Source organism: Dermatophagoides farinae, chromosome 10, assembly GCF_024713945.1.
Source record: "Dermatophagoides farinae isolate YC_2012a chromosome 10, ASM2471394v1, whole genome shotgun sequence".
Lineage (NCBI taxonomy): Eukaryota > Metazoa > Arthropoda > Arachnida > Sarcoptiformes > Pyroglyphidae > Dermatophagoides > Dermatophagoides farinae.
This window is the reverse complement of record NC_134686.1, coordinates 2072167-2088218: the sequence shown is the minus strand read 5'-3', so window position 1 is coordinate 2088218 and position 16052 is coordinate 2072167. Positions and strand designations below refer to the sequence as shown.

Genomic DNA, 16052 nt, shown 5'->3' with positions numbered 1-16052 from the left:
TGGTGACACCACACAAACACCAATCATCAAAGTTGACGACGACGACGACGACGAAATTCGATGCTCAGCTGCTCTTGTTGACGCATGCGTTTTATTATTATTTTTTTCTGTGTTTAAAATTCAAAAAAAATTTTTTTTTTTTTTTAATTAATTTATAAATAATAAGATGATAAGATGATGATGATGATGACAAGAATATTGTCACAAAAAAAATGTGTAAGGTGTTAAGATGATTGAAGAATTGAATGAATGAAAATATCACAAAAAAAACGAATAAATAAACACAACATAAAAACACAGTGTTATTAACAACTTCAACTTGATCAAAAAAAAAAAATCATGAGAATGTTTTCCGATCGATTGATTGTCTGGCCACGTTTTTTTTTACCTTTCAAAATTATCATTCTTCAAACAATCATTTCTAATTTACGATATTTTTTACGCATAGAACTAACAACATCTTTATATAATAATGGTTCGAAACGAATTTTGGATTTTATCAACGGTATATAACCATAGAATTTGATTAATTTTTGAAAACAAGATTTTCGATCAATCCACGCTAACCATGAATCGAATAATGTGCCACCGGAAATGGTTTTTTTCCTCTGTGTTACTTTCAATGGACTTTCACGTATTATATGGCTGATGAGAAAATCTAATTCATTTCAAATGGATTAGAAATGTTAACTTTAATCATATGATATGATAATATACTTACTGAATGCTAAACCAGAACATTCTTCATCGAAATTCCAAGTGGAATTTATATTTTTCAAATAAATATGTTCATAATAAAGATAATTGTAATACCTGTTGAATGAATGATTGATTAGAAAGTTATTCATTTTCATTTAAACAACAAAAAAAAACTCACTTATGATAGATAACTGCATCGAATAAAATGATTGAATATTGATTTGTCCATTTTGATGTATAGGTCCATTGGTTTTTGGCATTATCAAAATAATGATCACGAGCACTGAAACCAATCAATCGTTCGGAGAATGATTCCCAAACTAGATAGGCAAAATCAATCTGTAAAAAAAAATGAATAAAATGATAATCGAATGTTTGAAATAATAATCATCAACATACTTCTTCGGTAATAAGATTACTTTCTGGATCAAAATGAAATATGGCATCTGTTGTAACGGCAGTATGATTAAAACAACAAGTAAAACGATTATTATTCATCGTTGATTGTTGTTCATTATTATTGGTTGATGTTGATATTTCAATCAAAATAAGGGACGGATGTGTTGATTGTAAATGTAACAATTGTTTAAATACAGCCGTTCGTAATGACCATAATATTAAGATTCGTCGTACAAATTTCGATGACAACAAGCTTGCACGTAGAAATTTATTCAATTGATAATATGAAATAACTCTTGATACGGCAATAATGGCAGTGAAACCACGTGCACCATGTTTATCAATCATCATCGATCCATATTGTGGAAATGATTCAATCATATTATTATAACGTTGATCTATCCATAATGGTGTAAGTGGTGATTTATTGGCAACATTCCATAGGAATGTTTCATGACACCAATGTGTATTGATACGATCTTCAATTATCGATATGGTTGTCATCAGGATTCGATTGATTGATGAGAAATAATTATTGTATAGAAATATTCCTCTGTTTTTTGTTTGTAATGGATGGATGATAATTAATTAATCAAATATACCAATAATAATCAACAATAAGAAAAAACTTACTGTAATCTCATTGATTCAATTTCAAAACGTGATAATGAACGAATCTGATCAGGAATCTGAAATACAAGACGTTCATCACCCATAACAATAGCTGATGGCCAATCAATAATTTCACTAAATGGTAATACCCATGAATTACTAAGGACGATTGGAATGCAACCAAAACTTAATGCTTCAAGAAAACGATATGATCCTAATCGTCGACCTCTTGGCACTAGACAAAATGTTGAATTTTTCATCATTATTTGATAATCATGTCTAACAAGAAGAGAAAAAAAAACAAATTTTTAAAGTTTGAAAACTTTGAATCAACTTTTTTTTCATAAAAAAAACATCACATTACTTATCATATTCAGCATTATCTTGATCACAACGTTCATCAACAAATTCTTTCCATTTTTTACCATGTTTACATGTTGTATAGATATGAATATCATTTCCATTATGAAGATGATATAATGAATTTCGTGTTTCACCACCAATACCGTATGTATAACGTTTTCCTTTGAATACCATTAGATATTTTGTTGATTTAACTTTATCTTCGTTTATGGTTTCAATCATTGTTGGTTTATTATTTAGGCCATTATTAATTTTATAATCATGATGACGATGGTTTTGGAATTGTTGTTGTTGCTGTTGTTGTTGTTGTTGTTGTGGGCCACGATCAGGATGATTTTCCATGAATAATGGAAACGATACATCAAAACCTGGACGATAATTTTCATATGACATTGATGCTTTAATCAATATCGCATATTTTGGATATTCGATTCCGGAAAAATCCAATTCTATAACAAGAAAAAAAGAGAAGATAAATTTTAGTCTTTTGAAACAAAAAAAATAATCAATAAACAATCATACCAACATAATCTGGCCATGAACCAGAATAAAGATTAAACATTAAATGATTACGACCTTCATGTAGTAATAATTTATCCATCGATGATTCTATTGAATATTTATGAAAATTATATGAACGACGATCACGATCCAATGTGTCCATATTGGATATAAACAAACAGGCTTTATTTGGATCCGATTCATAATATTTAGATTGTTTGATGAATGTAACAATTTTACGAAATAAAACACTAGTATGTTCACTATCATGTGGATAGATGTATATACGAATATCATCACCATGTGGACATCGATTAAAATCAAAACAATCCGAATCCATTCTACAATTTAATCCGGTCTTATGATCATCATCATGATCAACATCGTTGTCGTCATTCATATCATCATCATCTGATTTGGTCATGGAATGTTTTTTGGCCATAAAAAATTTCTCCATTTGATAATAACTTTTTTTCGATGATAATAATGATATCGATGGTAATGTAAAATTTTTTTGTAAATCATTCGACAATATTGTTGTTGAACAATGGTCACGAAACCAAATATTAAAATATCCATTTGGATCATTTTTAATCAATAATAACAATAATGAACGATAAACAATATATACAATGAATATTGTAAATAATACACAAATATAACGTTTTATGGCTTTCATTGACTAGTCGCGTTTGCTGTTGGTGTTTGATACGGAAAATGAAGAGAAAAAAATGAAAAATTCAATTTAGCTTGCTGTTTTTTTTTTTATTCTGAAAAATTCTTTTACAAAATATTCACAATGATTCATCATTCTTCATTGAAAAATTGAATAACAACAACAGCGGCAACATTGATTCATTGATTGAATGAATGATCAATAACTAAATGACCATCAAGCAATCAACAGAATATAAATTGTTTCATCATCATCATCATCATTGACTTTGTATTTGTAATATTTTAATGTAAACATCACATTTAATACAACACACACACATACATGCTCTCTCTCTCTGTATCTAGTTGTATGGAGAGAGTTTATTATCCACATGTGAGTATGTGATAAATATATACTGCACACAGAGCAGAGCAGAGCAATGAAACAAGAATGGAAACGTAAGTGTTCCAGAAATAAATATTGAGTAACGAAAAAAACGAAATTCCATAGAATTTTATGCGCATGCGCATTTCTAAATTTTATATATTAAATTTAATTCGAATTTTTTTTTTTTGAATCATGTGCAATGTGGTATTCCATTGTTGTTGTATTCCCGCCAAAAAAAAAAAATGAAAAAAAACCTGAATCCTTTAATCCCATATTGTTTTGTTGTTGTTGTTCTTTTTTGAATAATAAAACTTTGTATTTTATCATCATCATCATCATCGTCGTCATTTGATTTGAACAAACCTCATGTTGTGGAATTTAATAATTGAATCTGAAAAAACGATACCAAAAAAACAAATCGACTGTTCCAGTGAAGAAGAAGAAGAAAAAGCAATTAAACTGTCTCGTGAAAGGGGCAAGGTCATCATCGTCATCATCATTATCATTATCAACGTAAACAATGTATGAATCTTCATATATTCATTCAAGTGTCCCGTATGTATATTACTAAACTTGAAATTACCATTTTTTTCTTTGATTCCAATACATGCATTGTTTTGTTTTCATTCTTTCTCGCTCTATATAGAATAATGGACCATTTAGAATTATTAGTATGGTTGATCGGTTGATATCATACAATCACAATCACAATGTCACGTGTTTTCATATATATGAAATCAAATTCATTCTGAATCCAAATGAAGGTCATTGTCATCATCATCATCATCATCATCATGTGATGTTATTGAACTGGTGGTGGTGGTTATTATTGTTTCCTATTGGTGATGGCAGTAGTGGAATTTTGTTGTTTTTACGATCCACATCTCAAAATTTCAACCAACGACAACAACAGTAAAGAAGAAAAAAAAAACACTACACTAAAACAATCACATAAATTATCTTTAACAGAACGAACGAATGAAGGCAAAAAAAAACGTTATTATTATGATCATCATAACTGGAGATGAAACAAAAAAACATCACCATCATCCACATCTCTCCATACACACACACACACGTGATGTTTGGCTATATTTTTTTTCTATCCATTCTCGTCGATTAAGTCGAGTCCATGTTTCTGGTTTTTTTTTCTTTCGTTGTTGTTGTGAATATTTGAATACCACTAGCCAACCATCACCATCATCATCATCATCATTGAAAAACGACAAAAAAAAATCATAAAAAAATTGGGATCAATTAACCCATTTCTATCTTTTCTCCATTTTTTTTGTTGTCGTCGTCGTTCATTCACCACCGCCACCACCACCACCATATAATCATCATCATCATCATCACTAACCACATAACCATGACGATTGTTCAAATGAAATCTTTGAATAATTTCATAATAATCATCTTTATCGCCAATATAATAATACGTGTCACGTGTTTGTATCAATATTTGTTCCATTTTTTTTTCTTTCTTACTGGTACTTGGTTCATGAACTCTTTTCATTTTTTTTTTGTTTCTGAAATCTAACCTTGTGTGTATGAATGACTTTAATGTGCATCAACACACAAAAGAATGAAGAAGAAAAAGAAGAAAAAAAAACGACCATTCATCAATTTGGGTAATAAAAAAAAAAAGATTTTCTCTAGTTTGAAACTTTGTTGCCAACCAGACTTAAAAAATGCACAATCCAACAATATCAACGACAATTTATGGATGATGATGATGATGACGACGATCAATGGGTATTGAAGGATGCTTTTCATTTGGATAGTTATGTGATGTGGTCGGTGTGTGTGTGTGTGTGTGTGTTTGGCTGCTACCATCATCAACATTTATATATGGTTTTTATGTGTATTTCTTATGATTTTTTTTTTCTTTTGGCGTGGTGGTACATATTATACAAATGAAATATCAATGGACCATCAACCATCCATGATGATGATAATAATATAACGACAAATATATCCATACATATTAAACACACATGTGTGTGTGTGTGTCTGATGTTCCAGAAAACATATACATTCATATAAATACAATGAAAATAATTTGTTTCAGTGTTTTTTTTTCATTATTCAATAATCCAGCTGAATCAAACGAAAAAAAATTTTTTTTCCATTATAAAATCTCCAGTGTATTCATGGTGTGTGTTGTGATTTTATTCCGTTTTTTTTTACCCAACAACAACGATAACGACGATATTTGGTAAGTTTTTTTTTTTGCATGGCCTCGCAAAAAAAAATTCAATTTTCTTGACTTTTTAAAAATCCAATGATGTTGCATGTATCTGAAAATCCTTAAAGAGAAAGAGAAAAAAAACATTTCCAATATCCGATGATTGTTTGTTGGAAAAAAAGGATTTTCTTAACCCCAAAAAAAATATGAAAAATCCGGTCATTATGTTCATATATATATATTGTCATCATCGTTCAATTTTTTTTTTCTTCTTCAACATCTCAAACAAATCACCACCGAAACACACACAATTGAACAATAAATTTTGTTGCCCCTGTTTTTTTTTGTTGTTTTTTTTTGTTGCCTGAAATATTTGATTATGACGATTGTGTATATGTGCTTTATTTTTTTTCTGTTTTGGTTTGAATTCCATTTGATGCTTTCATATGTTACACACACACACACTCGCACATCGGTTGAAAAAGGGTTAAAATAATTTTGTTGTTGTTGTTGTGGTTAATGTTTGTTTCCTTCAAACTTATGTTATGATTCAATGAATAAATTCTAATAAAAAAAACAACAACAACAACATTATAGATGATTGAACCTGTTGTTGTTGTTGTTGTTATTTGAAATGAAGCAACAACAACAACAACAACAACAAAATGATCGTAAAAAAATTTTTTTTCAAACAAAAAAAAATCCAAATAACACCAATTGGAAATCAATTTTGTTTTACTTGTTTGTTTGGCTTTTTTTTATATATATAACTTGCACAGAAAAAAAACTTGTTGACTTTCAAGAATATCATCATCATGATGGTGATCATCAATGAAAAAAAAAGTTGATCACATCATATTTATTGTTTAATAAATTATTATTGATTTTTTTTTCTTGTTTTTGCATCTTTTTTTTATATCTATCTATCTATCTATCTATCTATTGATGCAAATTGAAATTGCCTTTTTGATTCATCCTTTGATGATGATGATTGAATCATGTAAATGTCAGTGGTTGGCAAAACCAAAAATGATGATGATGATGATGAAAAAAGAAAAAGAAAAGCTTAATGTTTATGACCCAAAATGATGATTGTTTTCTGTTGCTGTTGTAGTTGATGGTGGTGGTGAATGGCATGTGGCATTCATCATCATCATCATCGTTTTTTTTTTGTTTTACATCGTTAAATCTTGAAAATAAAAGAATATTATTGTTATATATCGATATATCGATGATGTTACAGATGATGATGATGATGACGATGATATTTATTGATCAATTTCTTTCATTCTCTCTCTTTCTCTCCCTTTAATTTATATCAATTTTAAGCTTAAAATATCAAATCTTGATATATGTCGAATGTGTATTGCGTGTGTGTGTTTGAGTTTTCAATCGGATTGAATGGTGAGAAACCAGCCAAGATGCAAAAAAATTGTATCGGCTTATTCAGACCGAACAAAAAAAAAATGAAAAATGAAATAATTAACCACTTAATATTAAAAAAAAGTAGAGAAAAAAAAATACCAATCTGGTACTTATGTTTTTTTGTTTTTTTTTTTTTTTGGGTTCAAAACAAAATACAAAAAAAAACCCAATATCAGATATGAACAAAAGCTTTGAACGAAATAAAAAAAAATTCACTAAATTTGCATCCACCATTTGTGAATGATAAATAAAAAAAAAACTTCAATTACATTAACAAGTAAAAAAAAAAAAAATTACCAAACGATCATCATCATCATCATCTTCATATATATGGCAGATGTTTAGTTAGATTTTTTTTTTTTGCAAATAATAATAATTCACCGTGTTTGGACACAGTGCAACACACGAATCTTTCTTTTTTTTTGTTGTTGTTGTTGTCATTTTGCTACAATTACCATTTTGTTGTTCCCGCTCCAACAATGATGATGATGATGATGATGATGTAGCAATTAATGTTCTCTCTCTCTCTCTAAGCCATCATCATCATCCATCCATTATTATTATTATAGCATCTCACACACAAAAAAAAAAAATTTTTTTTTCTGTTAATTTTAAATGAAAAAGTTTCCACTAAATGCAAAAAAAAATGCTACCATCAAGATCTGTTTTTTTTTTTTGGTTTAAATTGCACGACGCATGTGTGATCATCATCATCATCATCATTGATACTGTAGCAATTTGATTATTTCAAATATAATGCAGATGCGCAATACATATATATTCCGGAAACTGATTTTTAAAAATTTTTTTTCATTTTTTTTTATTATCTTGTTGGTTTGTCTCTGGTGTTTGTGTGTGTGTGTGTGTGTGTATGCAAATGATATAAATTAAAAAAGATTTTTTTTACTTCATCCTATCCACTTTGTGTTATTGTTGTTGTTGTTGTTGTTCAATTGAACAGGCAAAAAAAAAATTTTTTTTTTGTTTTGTTTTTTATTAACTTTTCTTTTGCCATATATCCATATATATTGAAGTTTTAGTTTTATTACGAGCAATTCTTTTTTTTTCTTCTCTTGTAACCATTTGCGTGTTGTTGTGGTGAACTTTAACCAAAAAAAAAAAAAAAAAAAACGACTTGTGTGCCATGATGATGATGGTGAACTTTGCCATTGACTGAAAGAAAATTCAAATTGTAAAATATTCACTTTTTTTTGATATGTAGAAAAAATTGATGCAGAAAAGTAGCATACAAAATGGTGATGTAGCAATTATATTTATATATTCAAAATCGAATCATCATCATCATCATTCGATTTTGATTTTTTAGCTACTGTATCAGTAAGGATAAATGATGATGATTTGTTCGTTCAAATCTTTATTATTATTATCATCATCATCATCATTTCAATATTTTTTTTTCTGTTTGTTGTTGTTGTTGTTAAACACATCTCACATCAAACAACATTCAACAACAACAACAGGAACAAATCATATTGATGATGTTCGACAATAAACATGGAGAGAGAGAGACAGGAGAAGGGGAAACCATACAGAAGATAATTTACGATCTTTTGTCTTGTCTTTTCGATGCATTTGTGTGTGTGTGTGTGTGTGTATAGAGTGAGTGAAGAGAGAAAAAATTGAAATTCTTTATTATTTTTTTCCATTTTATTACTAATCATCATCATTTTTTTTTCTGGACAACACCAGCAACAAAAAAAAATGCTTGAATGTAGCCAAAATTGCCAATCAAAAGCAATGAAGAAGAAGAAGAAGAAAAACCCACACAATTTTTGTTTCCTCATAATCATTTCATTTCATTTGATTCGATGATGATGATACCTGAAACAAAAAAAGCGATTCTTTTTTTCTGGTTATTTGTTCGAGAATCGGATTATCTCATTATATAAAAATTAATGCAAATTTTTTTTTCTGTATAAAAAAAACTGTTCCTGGTGGTAATGATTGTAGATTTGAATTTGGCAGAATTTTGTTGTTTTTTTTTTGTTGTCCTTGAATTCCGATACTTGTAATGTTTTTTTTGTCAGTTTTGTTTGCTACATGATTTTTTTTTTCGGGCGTGTTTCTGGTATGTATGTGTGTGTGTGCGTGTCTCTATTCACCTTTCCATTCCAGGTAAGTGTGTGTGGTATGAATGAATGGTAAAACAAAATTTTATCCTAGATACCAAGAGAAACGAACAAATCAAATTTGCAAATGAAAAAATTCATAAATTATATACCGAACACTGTTTAAACACACACGCACACACACACATGTCATGTTTGTTTCAAATAATGAAAAATAAAAAAAACATAAAGGGAAAAATAAATATAAAAATATTACAAACAACAACATTTAAGTGAAACGCAATAATTGGCTACATCGTTTTTTTGAGATTCGCTACATCAATGATGATGATGTTGATGATGATTGTTTCAACAACAACATCGACATTCTTTTTTTTCAGCCAAACAATATACACACAAACCATGAATAATTTTTGTTTGAAAAGACCAAAAAAAAAAAAAAAAAAATTTCTCATGATGATGGACCATGGTAACGCATACACACACACACACACACAAAAATCGTCGTTAGATTTTAAATCTATAAAATCATCATCGAGGATGTAAGGATTCTCATGACATTTTTTTTGTTGTTGTCGCTGTTGTTTCTATTACCTGTATCCTTTTTTTTTGATCAATTTATTAATATCCAAATGTATGTATTTTTTATCATTTACTCTGTGTGTGTTGGTGGTGATCAACCCAAATAGCATGTACCAGTATTTTAAAAAATTGTAATTGTTTTTTTTTTTGGCCAAATAGTAGGCCTGTCTTGCCAATTTGAATGAATGAGAAAATACAATATATGAACAACAACAACAACAACAACAATGAAAACTCTGCCCATTTGAAGGCGTGCGTAATCGAAAAAAAAACTACAACAACAACAAACCGAATTTGGTGATTGCCCCCAAATGATGATGATGATCATCATCATCATATATAATACTCATAGATAGATAGGTTGAGAGAGAGAGAAACATTCATAAGGGAAAAAAAAGACAAACCTCAAAAAAAAGAAGTTTGTTTTAGTTTGTAGTAAATATTCAAATTCAAAATTTAAATGTGTGAATATATGTGTGGATATTGAATTTTGGAAATTTGTAGTTTGTGGTTTGTGGTTTTTTTTTCATTTTGTTGTTATTCAAAAACAAATCATTGTATCCAACCAACAACAACAACAACAACGACGACAACAACAACCATTGAATAAATGTGATGATCAAATCCAATCGGATTTTGTCATTTTTTTTTTTTTTTTTTTGGTCTGCCCGTTTTGTTCCGTTCATTCACATCTTTTATGCAAATGATTTTTTTATGATTTTTTTTTCTTGTTTGTTTGGTGATAATATAAATGCTACATTTATTTATATGCAGATGCAGATTAATGATGATGCTGCATTATCATTTTTTTTTTTGCTTGCCAAGATAAGATTATCTCTTCTGTGTGTGTGTATATATAAATGTGACGTTTTTTTATTTTTCCAAGAAATTAGAACGTGAGATTTGTGTTGAAAAAGACCGAGAACGAGAGAATGTATCGAGTTTTTTTTTCTTATTTGGATTGACACTTTGTATCCATCCATCCAAATGTAATGTAGCAATAAAAAAACAACGAAAAAAAAAATTTAAATTTGTGATGAATTTTTTTCTGTTCTGTTCTGTTTGTTTGTTTCGCCATTGACATTTTATATTGAATTTTTTTTTTCGTTTATCCATCCACTGTCCATTTGATCAATGATGTGACATATAAATCATTTTGGAAACAAAACAAAACAAAAAAAATTCCGGATCAAAAAAAAGGCAAGTTATTTTTTTTCTTCTCAAATTCATAACCGTCTTACATTCATTTTTTTGACATCGATCATCATGACAATCAAATGATGATCAAACAATAAACCTTAAAGGTTTTTTAGTCTGGTTTTTTTTGCTGGTCTGGTTACTTTGAGATTTTTTTTTTTTTTTTTGTTTAATAAGGGTTAACCATACAATCTGTCTGTCTATGTATGTGTCTGGTATTATCAATTTTTTTTTTGTTCGTTTATCAAATAATTTTTGCTACAATTTCTATATTTAAAGCCAGTAAAAATATAACCATTATCCTTGACAACAAATATGTCTATGTGGTAATATCATAATGATCATGATTGGTGATTGTAAATATACCAACCATCAATAAAGAGTATCAATGATGATGATGATGACGGTTAATAGTGGTGGTGGTGTTGTATCATCATTATCATTATTCACAATCATCAGACTTTTTTTTTTTTTTTTTGCTTACAGATTTGACGACAAAAGTGGATACATCTTGAATAAATTTTTTTTTCTGATCGTTGATTCTGTCTGCTGTTGCTTCTGAAAGTTGTTATCATCATCATCATTTTTTTGGAGAGCAGCAATGAGTTAATAGTTTGATGATGATGATGATGATAATATTGAAACATTTCAAACTTTTTTAATGTTTTTGTATATGATGATGATTATTATCAAATGAAATGAATGTGTGTGTGTGTGTGTTTTTTTCTGACATTTGATTGTGATATATTGATGATGGTCATGGTATATATTGATAATGATGATGATGATGATTACAATGTCAATGAATTATTTTAATCATTCTGATCGATCAATCAATTTAACCATTAATTCAACTCTTTCTTGTTTTTTTGATTTTTTTTTCTGGCTTCATTTTTAAAACGATTTCGATTTGTATGTGATAAAACTATGGATTTTTGTCGTTGTTGTTGTTGTTGTTGTCGTTGATTTTTTTTTCTTTCATTTTTTCGATTGATTCTTGGAAATTATACTTAACACTTTTTTTAAAGTGATGATACAAAGTATCAAACGTGTATAAAACAAAAAATCCATTCAGATGTATACCTTTTATTTTTGTTTATTTCATCAATTTTAAAATTATTCAACATTCAAACAAAAAATCCAGAGAGATAGAGAGACTGAGATCATCAATATTGATTGATTGATTGAACGATTGATTGAATGAATTTTTTTTAAATTGAAAATTTTTTTTTGCTTCAGGCTAGTGTGTGCTGTTATCATTTACTTTTTTTTTATTAATTTCAAGTGCAAATTGATGATAGTGATTGGGTGATTGGTATGTAAGTTGTAAAGAAATTTTTTTACACACACAATGTATCCAATCACACTGCAAGATGAGATTTTGCTGATTTCTGTGTGTGTGTGTGTGTATGTATAGGATGGAATCCGAGATTATTTTTTTTTAATTTTTTTTTTTGGTAACGCTGCTCATTAACCCAGAAAAAAAGGGTTAAAATTTTTTTTTTTTTTTTTTAAATCAAAGCATTACTAATGATATTTTTGATTTCTGAATACCTGTTTTTTTTCTTTCTTTCTTTCAACCAAAAATCCTTTCATCACCATATAAATGTTTGATTTTTTTTAATAATAATCACCATTTCAGTTTGAATTTATTTTCTTTCCACACACACACACAGCTAGAGAGAAAAAGATGCTGATCATTTTTTCAATAATTTTTTCTTCGTGGTGAAAAAAAAATATCCGATATACGAAACAAAATTCCTGTGAACATTTCACTAATCATCATCATCATCATCATCAACATTTGGATATTATGGACAACAGTAATAGTAACAGCAGCAGCATCAACAACATTCATCAACAACAACAACAACAATTGGATCATCGTGCACGTCAACCAAAATGTGCACGTTGCCGTAATCATGATGTTGTATCCAAATTAAAAGGTCATAAACGTTATTGTCGTTATAAGGTATATATATGATGAAACAAAAATTCAAATCAAATCAAATCAAATCAAATGAATCTTCTTCTTGTCTGAATTTATAATTTGCCACAGAATTGTAAATGCACCAAATGTAAATTGATTGCCGAAAGACAACGTATTATGGCCGCACAGGTTTGTAATTTAGTTTCATTAGCAGAGGCCACTATTTATTATAAATAGATAGAAAATATCATCCAATGACAATAAACAAACAAAAAAAATTTTTCTAATTTTTAAATTTTTTTTTCATTTCATATTTTTTTCCTATATGAATATAAACAATCAATCAATCAATCATTGATTTCTTTCTTTTCATTTTTTTTGTTCAAATTCAATGAAACAAAAAAAAAAAAAAAATAGGTCGCCTTAAGAAGGCAACAACAAACACAGGAAGAACGATTACGTTCACCGTCATACAATCCAGGTGAACTTGAAGGTTTGACAAATAAACAATAAAAATTTGTTTTTCCATTTTTTTTTTGGGCATTTTACAATCTAATGATCCAAAATGAACAAGTGAAACAAACTGGATTACAATCATGATCAATGATGATGGTAAATATTTTTTCATCTACGATCAAATATTTATCATCATCATCATCATCATCGTTTGTTACATCATTTGTGGATTATTTAAAGATTGGAAATGTTTTTTTTTGTTTCTGCTTCTAATGATTCAATTCATTTAATTGATTGAAAACATTTTTCTTTTTGCTTTTTTTTTTGGCTACTGAAAAAAAAACAAACAGAACCCGATGAATTGGATCTCAATGCAGTGTTGAATCTACGACAACAACAACAACAACAACAACAACAAAATCGATTAAATAATAGTTCAATAATCAATAGTCATCATCAATATAATAATAATAGTAATTTGATTACAACTTCTACAACAACAACAACAGCAGCAACAACGATAACAAAACCATCCATATCATCAACATCATCATCGCCATTATTACGACCACCAGCATCAGCACCATCACAACAGCAAATAATACATCATCATTCACCATCAACAACAACAACAACAACATCATCATCATCATCATCTAGTTCATATCATCATTTGAATAATAATCGTAATCATCATAATATGATAACATCAATAAATCGGTCATTATCACCAAAAATAAATAATAACAATGATGATGATGATAATAATAATTTAAATGGAATTATTATAAGCAATGATGATGATCATCATAATCATCATAATCATAATCATTTATTATGTTCATCATCATCATCGATAGCTACTATTTCATCATCATCGGTACAACAGAATCAAAATAGTAATCATCATTATAATAATAATAATCATCATCATCATCATCGAACAACATCATCGCCAACATTATTAATGGAAACAAAACATTCAACTTGTAATGATAATGTTAATGATGATGATGTTGATGATCATGATCATGATGATGATGATGATGATACTAGTAATAATAATGTTCAACAACAACATCAGCAACAAAATTATAATATTCAAACATTTGCCAATTTTTTACAAACACATTCTGATCTATTAGTTAATGTGATGAATCAAACTCAAACAGTTAAATCATTGATAAAATTGTATAGAAATGAAAATTGGACAAAAGGTTTGTTTTTTTTTCTGGTTATAATGATCGATATTTTTTTTTTTGGTTTCCATTGAATGAAATAATAATCAATCTTTTTCAGATCATAATAATCATCAACAACAACAACAGTATTCAACATCATCATCATCATCATCATTAACTTTTTATCTACAAACATATCTAGATCAATTGGAACAAACAAAATGGCGTTTTGAACGTATGGTACCGATACAGTCAAATCAATCAATCATACAACAACAACAACAGCAACAGCAGCAAAATGTATCAAATATTGCTGATAATGTAAATTATCTTTTACAGAATTTTGATCTCATTACATCGAATCATCATCATCATCATCAACATCATCATCATCATTTGTCATCATCATCATCATCATCACAATCACAATCACAATCATATCAAAATTCATTACAAAATCAAGAATTATTTAAAAATCAATTATTTCATCATTATCGTCATAATCAAATGATGATGGAAATGAATGGTAATATAATGAATTTAGATCATAGTATCCGTAGTAGTAATAGTAGTAATGGATCATCACCGGAAATTGATTATGTTGCAACAACATTATCCGATGAATTGGAACAACAACAACAACAATCGCAACAACTTTTATCATCATCATCATCATCATCATCATCGACAGCTGCGATGAGAATAATGGCCGCTGCACAGCAATTATATGCAAGAAATTTATTTGCAAATGTAGATATTTTTAATGGCAATCGTTCAAGCATAATATCACCATCATCATCATCGTCAACAACCACAGCAGTAGCAGCAGCAGCAACATTATTACCACAAATAATGAATAAAAATCCAATGATAACTAGCTCAGCATCAGCATCAGCAGCAGCAGCAGCCGCATCATCATCCTCATCAGCGCCATCATCTTCATCAGCATTTACGGTGGATAATCTTCTTAAAACAGTAGCACAAGTTAATGGAACATTTAATAGTAATAATAATGAATCGAAATAGGTGATCCACCCAAAACAAAACAAAAAAAAAACCAATGAAAATAGGAAATTTACAAGTGTATGCCATTTACACAAACAATGAATGTGTCGTGGAACCACTAAAAAAAAAAAAAAAAACAAAATCCAAAAAAAAATCCATTCCAATTTATATTATGAAATTTTCTAAATAATTATTTGCCAAACAAACAAACAAAAAAAAAAAACACAGATAGAATAAGTGTAATAAATACCGACAAGAATTTTGTCTTTTTCTTTTTTTTTCAAAGAATTTAATTTAAATATATAAATTAAGTGATTGAAGAATTCATTTTGATGAAACAAAATATATTCATTATATTCACGTTATTTGTGGATTTTCC

At 28.5% G+C, this 16052-nt stretch overlaps 2 protein-coding genes across 4 annotated transcripts; one reads left to right on the top strand and one right to left on the bottom strand.

Moving 5' to 3' along the window:
* Positions 1-89: 89 nt before the first annotated feature.
* On the bottom strand, positions 90-3596 carry LOC124491080 (exostosin-1a). 2 transcript variants are annotated; one of them, XM_075734754.1, is made up of 8 exons: positions 3362-3589; positions 2596-3269; positions 2075-2522; positions 1732-1989; positions 1099-1651; positions 878-1038; positions 722-813; positions 90-658 (listed from the first exon to the last, which is right to left on the bottom strand). In XM_075734754.1, exons 2-8 carry the CDS (start codon positions 3251-3253, stop codon positions 408-410), a joined length of 2421 nt encoding a protein of 806 aa, XP_075590869.1. In that variant the 5' UTR covers positions 3254-3269; positions 3362-3589; the 3' UTR covers positions 90-407. The 2 variants fall into 2 exon arrangements, with proteins under 2 accessions (XP_075590869.1, XP_075590868.1); XM_075734753.1 differs by having other exon boundaries at positions 2596-3596.
* Positions 3597-5617: 2021 nt separating this feature from the next.
* On the top strand, positions 5618-15827 carry LOC124491189 (uncharacterized). 2 transcript variants are annotated; one of them, XM_075734749.1, is made up of 6 exons: positions 5618-5837; positions 12744-13073; positions 13161-13220; positions 13449-13524; positions 13838-14704; positions 14787-15827. In XM_075734749.1, exons 2-6 carry the CDS (start codon positions 12915-12917, stop codon positions 15692-15694), a joined length of 2070 nt encoding a protein of 689 aa, XP_075590864.1. In that variant the 5' UTR covers positions 5618-5837; positions 12744-12914; the 3' UTR covers positions 15695-15827. The 2 variants fall into 2 exon arrangements, with proteins under 2 accessions (XP_075590864.1, XP_075590865.1); XM_075734750.1 differs by lacking the exon at positions 5618-5837 and adding an exon at positions 10459-11104.
* Positions 15828-16052: the final 225 nt, after the last annotated feature.

Bases quoted from the DNA above. Each gene is read 5' to 3' on its own strand.
- LOC124491080 (XM_075734753.1), bottom strand. From the start codon at position 3,253: ATGAAAGCCATAAAACGTTATATTTGTGTATTATTTACAATATTCATT. The intron at 814-877 runs GTGAGTTTTTTT...TTCATTCAACAG, and splicing joins GATGCAGTTATCTATCATAA to GTATTACAATTATCTTTATT. The intron at 659-721 runs GTAAGTATATTA...GAAATGAATTAG, and splicing joins ATGTTCTGGTTTAGCATTCA to ATTTTCTCATCAGCCATATA.
- LOC124491189 (XM_075734749.1), top strand. From the start codon at position 12,915: ATGGACAACAGTAATAGTAACAGCAGCAGCATCAACAACATTCATCAA. The intron at 13,525-13,837 runs GTTTGACAAATA...AAAAACAAACAG, and splicing joins CAATCCAGGTGAACTTGAAG to AACCCGATGAATTGGATCTC. The intron at 14,705-14,786 runs GTTTGTTTTTTT...AATCTTTTTCAG, and splicing joins AAATGAAAATTGGACAAAAG to ATCATAATAATCATCAACAA.